Raw genomic sequence first — 14,388 nt, forward strand, 5'->3', positions numbered from 1 at the left:
AGGGATTTGGGGAGATTATGGTTGTTATTGTTCTGTGTTATTGCTCATACAGTGTGTAACCCAGTAATGTTCAATATAGTCCAACGTGTAAGCATCTCTCCCCTCCCTCCCTCACCTGCATCGGTTGCTTTTTGGCTGCTGCATCTAGGTGCTATTTATGTGCTGGTGCATTAACTTAGGGTTTACTGGGGGGAAGACAGCAGAGCAGTCAGGCTTCCCCAGACACATTATTTAACCTAAAAAGGGAGGGCTTGCTCTGTATACATGCCAACAAATTAAAATCACCCCTCTTGCAATTAAGCAAGTCTACTTCTATCACAGATGTGGCTCTTGCTCTGAATAAGATAATCAAGATATTAACAAGACCTGGAAAAATCAATATCCTCTTTCTCTCTCACACACCCTCCTCCCCATCTGCCGAGAAACGTCCCCTTACCTTTCATTGTCCACACTCCTGAAGCCAGGTAAAATGTGTCGGAAGCTGCTGTTCCTATCAAGCTTCGGTTGGCTCTTTGTCCTTTTGATGGAGCCTTTAAGCCGACGGCTGAGGAACCCCTGTGGGGTGAGACAAGAATACTAAATTACAACAAAAAAGGGAGAAGAAGAGCGCGAGCCCTGAACCTGCTCTCCTGCACCGAGTGCAGCCAGGCAAATTGTCCTCTCCAGCTCCCTTCATGTGCAGCTGCTGGCAGCTCTGCTCCTCGCCGCCAGCCCAGCTCCCCAGCTCGCAGCCAACATCTGCTCCCAGCGAGGCCAGGGCGCTGCGTCGACGCGAGACTCCCCGAAGCCTCCGTTACCCTGGCAACCATCAGCTCACATAAAAATACTGTCTGAAAGACAAGACTAGCACATTGCAACTCCTTGACGGGAGGAGAGGCTGCGACGCGGGGCTCCGGCTGGCCACGCCGGCCGCCCCATCTCACGGGCACCGGTACGAGCTGCAGCCCACTCGCCAGCGACCAGGAGATGGCAAGAACTTCATTACCTGATTGAAAACCCCCAGATTTTCAGCCATGGCTGGCAGAACTGGTCTCAGGTGTTTTAGCTACATGTTCAAACGTCCTACAAAGCACGGATAAACACAGCAGCTACAGACACTACCTTTGCAGTAGGGACAGACCCTTGCTCTGAACGCACAGCGCCTTCTTCCCTGCCGAGCCTCCTCCCTCATGGAGCATAAGTCACGGCTCCTGTAGTGCTCCACAGCAAAGCCAGCACTAAACATTCTAATAGCAAAGCTTCTAATGTGTTATTTGCTTATTGTTAGGAGTTAATGTTCTACATAATCTGAACATTACATTTAATCTCTTGGCTAAATAAGGTAATAAAAGTATAAAACTACTGTGGTGTCCAGCATTTACAGCATAGGAGAATAGTCTTAGTGGGTCAAGCACTAGCTGGAGGATGTGGGATAGCATTCTGAAGGGAAAAAAGGATATGGGGGCGAAGCCTAAAGAAGTGTTACTTTTGTGCACCATCATTCCAAAGAAATCAGTTAGCTGGATATAAACAACTTGGCAAATCCCTGCACAGCCTGAGGTTTTTGCACACACAGCTTCCCTTCCCCATCCCCAGGAAAAGGGGCTAAGATATCTAGTGCATACCCAAGCACAAGAGTTTGCCTTGCATATGGAAAGAAGTGTGAAAAGAATGAGTATCTCTTCACTGGGTGCTACACCAGCATTCCAGTCATAGCCACAGAGCATGCCTCCACTCCAGGCATGAGCCTCAGTAGCTACTCCAGGCATGAGCCTCAGTAGCTACTCCAGTCAACCTTAAGGAATGGATACAGGTGGCGTAGCCTTCAGCAGATCCCTTTCATAAATTAATACCCTTTATGTTTCTTGCAGGAAGATAATCACAGCCTAACTCCTATCTAGCCTGTCATTTGTCCCTGCTATTTAAACACTCCTTCCCCACATAGGATATTCATGGGTCACATTATGTCTTTCTCAGGTTGCAAAATTTCCTGGGGCTCTGTGTGCTGCACTTGTTATGGAAGCGACTTTCCTGTTTGTAAGTGCAACAGGAATTTGAAACATCTAGATAACCAAAGCTGTTTCACATTTATTAAGTGCCACTTCACTTACAAACAAGGTATGTAACATGCATTCATGTGAACTGAATAGTTCTCCAGGAGCTATGTGTGTGATTGAAACAGCATCATGCATGTAACACAGGCTATCAGCTTATACACAAAGCCAACACAGAAGGTGTTGTCAAAAAGTGTTTTGACCGTGAGAAATACCTTTTGAGAATTTTGGTAGTATACAGAAACATGACTATGAAACAGAACATTTGAGAGTTTGCACTACCTAGAACATTGCTAAGATGCTTTCCTCAGTACTCAGACTTCAACCTGCCCCGTACTTATGCTATCAGCTTCATACTCAACATCAACAAGGTATCAGCCCCATACTCATGGTATCAGTGTGATATCAGCCTCATAGACTTCATGGCCTTGCTCCTCTGGCTAGATCAGGCCACTGGTTGTCGGCTATGGAGACTGGCCAATATTTGCTTTAAAGGATAAGACTGCAAATATGCAGCTGTCCAATCATGAAGTATCTCCCTAAACACCACTGGTGAGCAGGTTTTGCCCAGAAGCAAGAGACTGGACTTCCTTCATCACTGCCAGTCTAGCCACAAATATGTCATCATATTATCAAACCACTTCTTCAAATCCAATAATAGCTTTGAACTTTGGACAGGGGATTGATAAGGAAACCCCCAAGTACCTTCTGCAGCAAATGCTCACTGCTTTCTTTCAGCACCTTGTATTTCACCTCTCAACAACTGTGAGACGATTTGTGCAGGAAATTAGAATGTAGGGTTGCAGCAAGACATTACTTTCCTTCTGTTTCCCATTGTTTTTACATTCATTGTTACCAGAAGGAGATGAGACAGTGCCATTTTCAGTTTTCATTGCTAGCTTCCTCGGAGAATGGTATGTCAGAGATTATAATGCGGATAAATTACGCTGCTGTAGCAATCCTTTGCACCTCCGTAGTGTGTGCCAGAGATCAGAAAGTCTAATGTGTGAATTAATACCTTCTATAATTTTTAGATGGGGTAAGGAAAAAAGAGAGGAGACGGTCTCCACAAATGAAGAGAGACAGGATCTGACCTGGGGTGTGACTGCCATGCCTTCCTGCTGAGATCATACGAACATCATCCATTTCTTCTTCATTTGTGACTTTAAACAACATTTGGTTCTGATCTCCAGGCAAATGAGGGTAATCCTCCTCTATGAACACTGCCTGCTCCTCTAGCCTAGCTGCATTCTTGTGAGTGCTAGTAATTAAAGTAGTGCCCATTACATTACATATTCTTTATATGGTTTTAAGTTTATATTATTGAGAGCTGTCTAGGGCAGAACTGTGTCTTCCTGTGTGTGGGCAGTGTTTACTACCAGCAAAAATAACTCAGGAAAAATTAAACTCCTAAGGAAGATTTCATTCAAAAGTTAAGAGACTCTATGAAACAACAAGAAACAGAAATCTGCAGAGCCAAAGAACCCTTCAGAATCTGCTCCAGCAGAAACCCACGAGGTGCCACAACCTATGGTACTGAGGGTCCTTGTGTGTGCCTGAGCTCAGCCCACACAAAGCCTCCCTGTCCAGGTGTGGGTAGGGGCACTCTCAGAACTCTTAGCCAGGCTGTAGAGTGGGTGCATCAACTCCACAATGTGCTGAACTTCTGCTGTGCCACAGTGTGAGGTGCAGACACTTCAGTTCATTCAGAACTGGTGCTAAACTTGCACAAATGAGAGCGATGCTTCTGCTTCGTTTAGTACAGCTTTGTCTTTGTTTAGCCCAAATGACAATGAAGCTAAATGAGCAATGAAGATCTGGAGAAAAGTCTTGTGAGGAGCAGCTGAGGGGAACAGAGGAGGCTGAGAGGAGACCTTATCACCCTTTACAGCTTCCTGAAAGGAGGTTGTAGTGATGTGGGGATTGGTCTCTTCTCCTTAGTATCATGTAATAGGACAAAGAGAAATGGCCTCAAATTGTGCCAGGGGAGGTTTAGATTGAATATTAGGAAAAATGTCTTTATTGAAGACTAGTCTGGCATTGGAAAAGGCTGCCCAGGGAGGTGGTGGAGTCACTGTCCCTGGAGGTGTTCAGACATGGCACTCTGGGATGTGGTTCAATGGCCATGAAGGTCCTGGGTTCACAGTTGGACTCAAGGATCTCAGAGGTCTTTTCCAGCTGAAACAGTTCTATGATTCTATGAAAATTTGGGGTAAGGTTAGGCAGTGGACAGAAAGTAAAGACTGAAATAACCTTTTCAAATTTAAGTAAAGGTACTAACTAGATAGATTAACCATTACACAGTCTACTGGAAAAGGCAAAAAGAGATATTTTAAGGTCAATGGTGTAGAGACACCCACTCTGGTCAAGAATACAGCACAATGCAAACCATGAAAGCCTACAGCAGTGTGGCATAGAATTCAACTTGCCTAGCAAGGGAAAGACCTACAGAGCTCACACTGTGCACTGATTTCACTTTCCTAAGCTCCAACACCTTGCTTGTCTTGTTTTGTTTTTGCAGTTTTGACTCTGTCATCCTCAAGTCTGGAATACAATTGCTCTAATCAGAAGAGCTGACTGAAATTAGAGTAAGACACAAAGAACTAAAGCAGAGAAAAAACCTAAACAAATCCTTTTGAGGAACAGCTTAATCACAACCGCCGGTGTATAAGCTAAACCAGGGCACAATTCAAAGCAGGACAATGAACTCTGCTGTGATTTGGGCTGAATTTGCTTACAGCTTTGGGCAAACCCAAGATGTGATGCCATCATTCTGCTGCAGATGGAGGAAACTGGGGCTCTGATTTTAGATTTTTCCTGCTTCTCAATTTGGAATTTCCAAGTACTCCAGACCTGGAAATTACCATATATTATGACATGTGAATACCTGAAACACTGTTATATTGTAAGACTTGTAAAGCATTTGTGTACACCCATCAGAACCATATGCCCTTAAGAGGCAGGAACTGTGTACTTCCATACACCCTGAGCCAACAATAAGATAACTGGAAAGAGGGAGGGCTGCAAAACTGGGTAGAGTATTAAAGACATCAAAAATTTGAGCTCCTGTTTTATTAACCATAAAACAATGATGCAAATCTCCTATCTGGCACTGACTCCCACGCTGTTAACGTTCATTCGCTACCATCAAGTTTTAAAGGTAAAAAGTCAGCACCATGGAAACACAATAGATATAAAATTTTAAAACAGTATGTCAATAAATCAAGCTGGATGCATCACAAGAAGCTTTCCTCAGAACAGTGCTGGCAGCTCACAGCGTTTTTCAAGCGCGATGAGCAAGGAAAAAAGGGTAAGGGGCTGGGCAAACACGCACGGGGCAAAGAGTGAGGGTTGGAACTGCGGGCACTGCTCTGACAGGAAGGCTGCAGGGGCAGGCTGAACTCCTGCTTTGTGCTCTTATCCAAAGACCATGCAGAATAAACACACACCACAGGAGCTGGAGAACAGATGGGGTTACTTTTATAGTTCTTCCATATCTTTTTGTTTCAGCCCAAGCAACTGAGGACTTAAGAGGATGTCAGAAATGTCTTCGCTACTCATAATAATGAAACTGCCATCAACAAATACTTGCCACGAGTTTAAATGTGCAATGCAGCATTGCCTATCAGATGTCCACTTCTGCTAATATAGCAGGGATAAAACTGGCAAAAAATCTTCTCTACCACACCCATCCTTATTCTGGGCTTTAGAATCTTATAGCTGGGTGTGGGTTTTTTGTTTGTGGGTTGTGTTTTGTTTGTTTGTTTTACTATTAAACTTCTTTAATTCTGGGATCAGCTTTTACTCTGCTCTTGCACAGCCTCTATGCTGCTCTTCCACAGCCTCTATGCTGCTCTTCCACAGCACATGGAAACAGCCTTTTACTGAGGCTCCACCAAATGGATAATTAATATTTGTATTTGTGAACCAAGTAGAGCCTTGCCAACATTAAACATTCTATTGTAGCCATAAATGTACCCAAAACAAGAGAGTTTACCCATTTCTACAATTACCTCTGTCAGCCTTAGCTTTCAAAATAAAATAGAAACCTTTTTTGAGCAGTACTTGATGCTGTTTACCAGGTAAAGACACCTAAGTGCACATCTCTACTGTTCTCCTTGTAGACCGCATTAAGCTACAAGAAGTGCACAGGCACCGGGGGTGAGTTTAGGCATCGGGAGCCCCAGAACAGAAGTAATCCACTGAGAGGTCTCCTGGCATTGCCAGAAGAAAGGAAGGGAATTTCATGTGTAGCCTTCATGGGTCAAATTCTTTGTTTGTTCAGTGTAAAAAGGCAGGTGCCTGTAAGTGTACATATATCCTTTCAAACACTTAATATATAATTTATTACTGTCAGCTCTTTTGATTTGAACTTGTAGGTTGTTTTCTTATCATCGAGTTCTCCTCCTGTCAGATGTGACGAAGGGCTCTGTTCATGAGGTGGCTGAATGGACAGCCCCTATGGAGTCCCTGTGTTTCTAGCACGTGCAGTGCTTTCATAGGACCTGGTTTGGACTTGAGCAGATGTTAGGCAGGTGACTGTCATCCAGAGTGCCATGTGAAGTTGAAGACATCCTCAAGTTTATGAGAATCCTTGCTGAATTAACCTTGAGAGTTGTATTCTTGCAACTTTATCAACCAAGAAAGCCCAGATCTGTTTACATGACAAAACCCAGCTTGCTCCAGTAGAAAGACTTGCCTAATATGGAAGTCCAGGGAAAGGTCAAAGGAAAGCAATAGTCACAGAGCACAAGACATGTGAACTTAACACATTACTGTCTCTGGACCCAGAAATACACACTCAGATGGACATGTATTACTCCTTCTGTTTAGAGGAGGCTGAATGCATGACTTTGTTTGCAGGGGTGACCAGTGCCTCTATTTCTCCTTCTCAATTTTATCTCATAAATCTTGGGACCCTTCTCAGTCATCCTGTAAGCCCCTTAAGAAACAGGTAAGGAACATCTGAGAGGAAGAGCAAGTAACATCCATCCACAAACCACCAACTTGCTCTGAATCATGAGACCTCAAAACATTATTCTGTAGGGTAAGGAAAGCCCCTCTGAGATATAAGCATCTTGGAATCAGGATAAAACCCAAAAGAATGAAAAAAATAGCTGCAAAACCCTTGCGTGTCCAGTGATAGATGGCAATAAAATCTCAAATCCTGCCACTCTGCACACTGTGGTCAGACTTAGAGTCTGGCATCCAGAGTGAGAGAATAAACAGGGAGATAGAGTACTTCAGCGCATGAGTGGCTCTGTCTGTGAGCCAGGCCATAAAGCAGTCCTGGAATGTGAGAAACAGCTCATGTTGGTAAGTGCTGCTTAGCAACACTGCCCTTCTATGGCAAGAGATTAATCAAATTTGCAGTGTCATTGGAAACACTCTGTTCAGTCCATTTGAAAAATCAGATGAAGATGCACTGAAGTCCCACAGGTCAGCAAAGGGACAGAGTGGGTCTGTCCAGGTCATGAAAACTGGAATTACGTCAAATGAGAGGCACTGAGGGTTAATTGTGAATGTGGCAAATCTAATACGTGCAACTATCAGCAAATCACAGATAGAGAAAGCATTAGCTTCAACACATAACATCTCATCCTTTTTCCACCCATGGCTATTAAAGGATTGCTGCTTAGGCTCTATTTTCATAAAGATTTTACCTATCACGTTGAAAATGTCTTAGTCACAAGATCTTCATCTACTGCCCTGGAGAAAGAACGACAGAGAGTGGCAGCTCTCAGTGCCACGTGTCTCCAGGACATTTTTCCTGATATTCAGCTAAATGTTCCTTTGCAGAATTTCACTCTTTTCCACCAGGGAAAGCCTTCTCTCCCAGCCTCTGAAATAGTCACCCTCAGCCAGCACACACCCTTGGTCCCTGACCATGAAAACCACCAAAAAACTTCAGGCAAGCTGTCCTGGGTACACCAGGACACAAGCCAAAGTCTTTCAGTACAGTAACAGCAAAGTTGTGACGTGCCTCTCTGCACTCTGCAACTCACACTCATGACTTGCATGGAACACGCACATGGCCTAGGCAGGGTGTTCAGAGTCCAGATGAAGCAATGCAACTGCCAGGAAGAATCTAGAAGCCAACTGCAGTTCAACAGCCATTGTTATTCAGGGATTGCCTGATTCCTCAATTTGGATTCTTTTGTATTCCTATTAAAACCAAACCACACTACTCTGGATTATTTGTTCACAGTTCTGTAATTATCATACTGTCAACATTTCATATCCAAACAAGACAGATAAATATTCCTTAGGAAGGCAGGAGAAGGGTAATTGAGCAATCAAGGATGAATGATGCAGAAACAGAGATACAGGTAGAATGCAAGTAACCTTGAAGAACAAAAACAGTTATTTACCCAAAGAGAGGAATGACTAGACAAACCCTGCCTAGCTGAAACCAAGCAAACATGCCACCTGAGAAAGAATTTCAATGGGGTGAAACGGTTTTCTTATTTGGCTGGCACAAAGGAGTCAACCATCCCAGAGGACAAAGTATCTGTATACAAAACTTTGTCTTTAGTGAGAACAGAACCCTCATGACAGAAGCAAAACAGCTCCTGGGCAAAGCTGGGAAGTGCCAGCTTCACAAAGTGGAACAGAAATTACACCAGGAACACCTTGAAGGGGCTGTTTTCCAGCTGCTGGGACTAGGCTTGCTGTGGCCATTCCAGGATTCTGCTTCTCCTTGGACTGCAGGAAAAGAGATTCTGAGCTTTTTCTCTGTCTCCTTAGAGAATTCTGCACAGGTTAGGTTCTTGAGCATCTCTAGTCCCCTAGAACAAAGCTGTCACTGCTGGGCAAAAGTCAAACCCAAGCACTGGCAACTGTTATGACAGGTTGTAATTGCAGCAAAGGAAAATCTATGTCCTGACTACCCCAGGACTAAGAAAAGTGCCTTCTGATAATCCCTGAAAATCATAGGACTGTCTAATTGAACTGTACATGAAGCCTGTTCTCTCTGATGTAATGATGGCAGTCAGACAGAAAGCAAACAAAATGCATCACATACCCATACTCTTTGTTACTGCAAAGAGTAAAACTGAGTGACATAGAAAGACACACATTGCTCCAGGTCAGGCTTTAACAAACTAATCCAGCCACAGGAAGGATGATCAGGGAAAATTTGAGAGAATCTCTCAATATCTGTGTCCTCTAGAAAAAAGAGAAAAGTAAGGCATTTAACCTTAATGAATAAAGCAAGTTGGTCTTATTTGGAAGTGGAGTTTCATACAGGTAGGAAGGAGAGGGGAATACCAAAACCATTTAAGAATATGCCAGGGGTTGGTAAGACTCCGCTTCACTTTATCATGTAATGTGAGGAAGCCCAAAATCCTTTTGGTAGAGCCTGTCCACCCTCCAAAGAGCACTACCAAATCACGGTCCACCCTCCAAAGAGCACTACCAAATCACGGTCCATCCTCCAAAGAGCACTACCAAATCATGGTCCGTCCTCCAAAGAGCACTACCAAATCACGGTCCGTCCTCCAAAGAGCACTACATGCCCCCTCCCTCAGTTTAATCTTAGAGAGTGATTTTTTTTCCCTAAAAGCTCAAGGCTTAGATGCTTATTACAATTTGTTTTACTGCAGATAATTGCCTGCATGTTAAGCCATCTGAATCTGGACCCTGGGAAGGCAGCCAGGATGGCTGACTGTCACGTATGTGCCTTGCTCTGTTCAAGTTAGCTCCAAGACAGTATTTTAATGACATTGTTCTGCTGTACACTCTTGTTTGTGTGGTTCAGATCATGGACCTCTGAAAGGAAGCCTGCAGGCAGTATGCATCTCTAAGACCTGACATGTGAGCCTGTATGAGCTGTGTCAACACCTTGCTTGCATTCCAAAGGTGCCCATTCTTACCTGTGGAATGGCAGACACACCTGCACTTATTGCAGACACAGCCTCTCCGAAGGCACAGCTACCACAGCCCTGCCATCCCTGCTAAAGCTGGGGGAAACACTCAGCTGTTCTGCAAACACCTAATTCCAAATTAAAGGCCATAGGTAGAAAAGCAATTCCTAGCCTCCTAGGAAATCCCACACCACTTCTCTGTGCTTTTGGTTTTGTTAAAGAACCACCCTCCTGGGATCAGACTCCTGAGAGTTCAAGTGCCTTGAAACAAGAACTCCAAATCCTGGGGAAACACAGCTAAACCATTTCTCAGCACTTTGAAAATATATCCTGTGAGGTCAGGGACTTCAGTTGTTTATGTTATAGTTTTAAGCATTTGACTTCCAATAAATGCAGTAAGTAAGTGTAAGTTTTACATTTACATTCTCCCACGCACTGTACAGGCAGGAGATTTATTTTACAGTGGAGAGCAACAGATTCCAATCAGGCAAATATTTTTGAAGCCTCAGATAGGGAGACAATGAGTGCCTCTTAGATTAAAAGGGATAATCCCCAGCTGACAGAAAATTATCCACACTCCTCTAAAGCAAAACTTTCACCATACTTTTGGTAGCATGATAATGGCTTAAGCACTTGATATCAGCTGTGAATCATTGCCCCCATCCTGCTTCTGAAATGTACTTGTGATCTAACTGGGGATAAAATAAAGTGTTTATAGGACATGGTAGCAATATATATTTGGATGCCTGGTGATCCCATTCAGGCATGAAAACCAAACAAACTCTGTAAGGATTGATGGTTTCTATCACTCAGACTTTTTATGGAAGGCATCCAAGTGAAAACACCTGCAGGTTCTTAAGGCTTCAAGCCTGTACACAAGGTTCTGGCACAGAGTGTCCTGCTTACTGTGATAAGTTGCTCAGTGCAAGGCAGATGGCCATAGACTTCATGAGCCACAATCCTTTGGTGTTTCTGCCATGGTCTAAGAAGCCCAGGAGCTGTCAAGAGCTGCACTTTGGGACTGTTACTGTGGGACAGAACTTAAGCTCCAGTGGGCAGAAGACCATTGGGCTCAGTACATTTATACCAGGTTCATAACTCACAAAAATAGTGGGGATCTGCCCTATGATTTCAGGAAAAAAAGGTGGGGTTTTTCACATAAAACAATATTAACTTGGTTCTTTTACACTATCAGAAATGAGAATATACCTTTTGAAGCCAGCCCACAGGAAGATCCATGCTCCAACTGTCTCAGAAGAGCAGAAATGAGGGAGCACAGGTAGAAGTAGGATAGCATGTAGAAAATACTGTCAAAATAGATTCTTTCAGCAGGTTGCAGGGGAAATGAGTTTGAAGGTAGAAGTGTCTAATTGATTTGCTACATTGACTACACAGCAGAGAAGCTGCAAAGCCAGGATTACTTCCCAAGCACACCTCATTCCTATGTCAGCGGTCTAACCATCCAAATACATTGCCCTGTGTTAAAACAGGTATCAAAGCTCTCCAAGCTGAGCAAATAAACACGTGGGGGGAGGTAAGAAAAGCATCTCCATAAATCTGTTTACGTTAATGTTCTCTTTTAAAGTCCACTTTTGCTATATGATGCAGAGTAAACTGTTTCAAGGGTGTATTTTATACATGCCTGCCCTACTTTGATTTGTGGCCTTGGAGCAGCACCCAGATGTCATGCCGTATCTAGTCATCAGGCATCTTCCTACACACTTCCATCTAAAATCTTCAGAGCAGAGCAAATGCTGGAAGAGATAAGCCCATTTCCCACAATATTGATGACCAACTCTAGGTCTACAGGAAGTTATCAACATCAAGTCGCTGCACTTCCATTGACAAATTTTGTGTGCTTTTAATAACACATTTCCTACAAAAGCAGCTGCCAGGCCAATAAATTTCCCAAAGCAGTTGGTAGATGATATGTTTAGAATAAAAAATGATTATTATCCTTTGAATGTGGGAATTCATGGTGCAATTTTGCAGTAAAAGTTACTCATTCCAATATGAAACTCATGTTTCAGGCAGATGCTCTTGGCTCCAAAGACTCTCACCACATTTCTGAAGCTCAAATTGGAGCATTTGTATTCAGCAATAATTACAGCTGCAATCAAACCCAAAATGTTAACTTTTGGGAAGGTACAGTGAATACCTGCTGTAATCCAGATAATCCATCAGTCTTGCCTGTTTCCCTACCTACCCTTCTAGACAACTTAACTTCCAGAAACTGTGAAAATACTCAAGATGAAGCTCACTTGTCCTAACTTCAACATTTATGAAAATGAGTGTTTCAGTTTGATTCACTTTCTTCTTCCAGCCTGGAAGAAAAGGAGAAAAATTACAGTGAAGGGATAAATATAACACACACATGACACTTACAGGAGTAGAGCAGCCTTGCTTTCAGCGGTTTTTTCATCCCTCATGCCACAGATCAGACATTTTCTTGATTAAGAAAGCTTAGGACTGTAGCAAGCAATAATCCCTATGGGCTAGGAGAAATCTTTCTATTTGAAATTGCAGCACCAGAAAAATCAAGAGTTCAGGTGGGTTCAGAGATCTGTAAACCAGGCCTCAAAAATCTCAAAGTAAAATAGAAACTTCAGGCTAGAAATGCACAGAGTTCTATTTAGAGGCTGGAAGTGAGGTCTCTACCTGACCCCTCTACGCAAACTAAAACTGAACAAGGGCCCAAAAGCTTTTCCTTTTCAGATGAAATCACAAATACTCAATCACCATTTTAAACTGAAATGAAAACCAAGACAAGAGTACTCCCTGCTAATGTTCTCCATCTTTACTCCTCTCTCCTTTTCCTCCTAAGCTTGTACCTTGGGTTAAGATGGTGAAGAATGTGATATGAGGCAGCAATAAACTACACAGCTGCCAATTACATTTCCTAGGACACTCAGATTGAAAGTTTGTCAAAGCTAATAATCCCAACAGAATCTCCTTCAAGAATTGGAGGCAAAAATAAAAAAGGTTCATTGCTGGTTTATCCTTCAAACTAATCAGAGAGACATTGTAAGTGGCAGATCCCATTTCTGGGTCTTAGCAGTGATTATTTCTTGCCTAATTATTAGCAGTGGCTTTACCATCTTTAAAGATGGGAATTTTCTCACCCAGCAGGAAATTCCAATTCTATCAGGCAGATTCAAGTTTCATTCATTTATTCCTTAACTGTTTTTGACTCACTTGCTAATTACCAAGGAAGGTACAATTCAGAGCAGGTCTGAAGCCAGGAGGCAGGACTGGCCTGCATGCTGTCCCTCAGTTCCAGCCAGCTGCCACACCAGTTGTGCAACCTTCTGAGCTCCTCATGAAGGTATCAGCCTCTACCTTCTCATATTAGCAAAGCTTGTAAGTATTTTTTTTAATCTAGACTTGACAAGGAAGTACACAACACCAAGCAAGGTAAATGCATGCCTTTTGACCTTGTTTTTCTGACAGGTCAGAAGCTAACAGATGTAGGGATATAGGGGAGCATCACTGGGACAGGCTGAGTTCCCACCTTGTTCCATACCACATCCCTATTTCCCAAGTATGTCTAAAGACATGGTCACCTCTGCTCTCAGTATTAATCAACTGCTAAGTAATATCCATACAGAAGGAAAACCAATCCTAGGTTCCACCCACTCCTGCAACATCTGCATAAGAGAGATGAACACAAACCTGGGCTCTACCTTTCCTAATGCTACCTACATACCTTGGGACAGCAGGCTGCAGAAACACTCCTGGTCATGGCAAGGAGGCAGAAGCATGGCACAGCCCCTCAGGACTCCCAGCTGCTCTCTGAACACGACACAAGTCAACACAGCTCTGCACGTCACAGCCTGCAGCACGCACTTGGGCAGCTCTCCCACCAGTGGCAAAGGAGGCAGGGGAACTTGATCATTTGCTGTAATCAGGCCAGGCTGCCACATCATGGGAAATATGTGGATATGACCTTGCAAGTGGCAGAACGAAAGGAGAGGACAAGGGCAGGCAGAGGCAGGTTATGCTGAGCACTGTGAATCCTGTTGTGCAGAACAGTGTCCATAACTGCACAGAGCAACTCAGGAAACCAAGACATGATTACTTCTGGAGCTAATTTCCTTGGTGCTTTGAAGGCTGTTGCAGGTATGATATGATCCACGGTAATTATGGAGGAAGATAAAGACAGGAAAGCTGCTGGCACAGTGCCATGCCCAGGAACACCTAAATACAAGAGGAAAGGCATTACAGCTTGTACCATTGCTCTCTCAAATGATCTGTGATGCCTGAGCCATGCCTGGCACTGTTCACCCGGAAGAAAAAGAAAGTGGGGAGGACAAACTCAATTCATTTCTTATCTGAGCGCAGTGCTGAGGAAAAGCGACCTTATGGAGGAGAAAGTGAATCCTGTTTCCATGGTAACTAAAGTTTGGAAAAGTAGATAGGAATCAATGTTATCCTAACAGGTATGGTGACATACAGACCCACAGCACTGGAAGGTTCTCCAGCTGCAGGTG

At 43.6% G+C, this 14,388-nt stretch overlaps 1 protein-coding gene across 1 annotated transcript in view; it reads right to left on the reverse strand.

The window, feature by feature from the left end:
* The window catches only part of DAB2IP (DAB2 interacting protein), a 162,231-nt gene that overhangs the window by 117,555 nt on the left and 30,288 nt on the right, over positions 1 to 14,388 (reverse strand). The window contains 1 exon segment of the mRNA XM_068155821.1: positions 437 to 555. Within this exon segment, the coding sequence (XP_068011922.1) occupies positions 437 to 555 (119 nt within the window).

This window comes from Melanerpes formicivorus, unplaced genomic scaffold, assembly GCF_026170545.1.
Source record: "Melanerpes formicivorus ecotype bairdi unplaced genomic scaffold, bMelFor1.0.p_v2 SCAF_33, whole genome shotgun sequence".
NCBI classification, from domain to species: domain Eukaryota; kingdom Metazoa; phylum Chordata; class Aves; order Piciformes; family Picidae; genus Melanerpes; species Melanerpes formicivorus.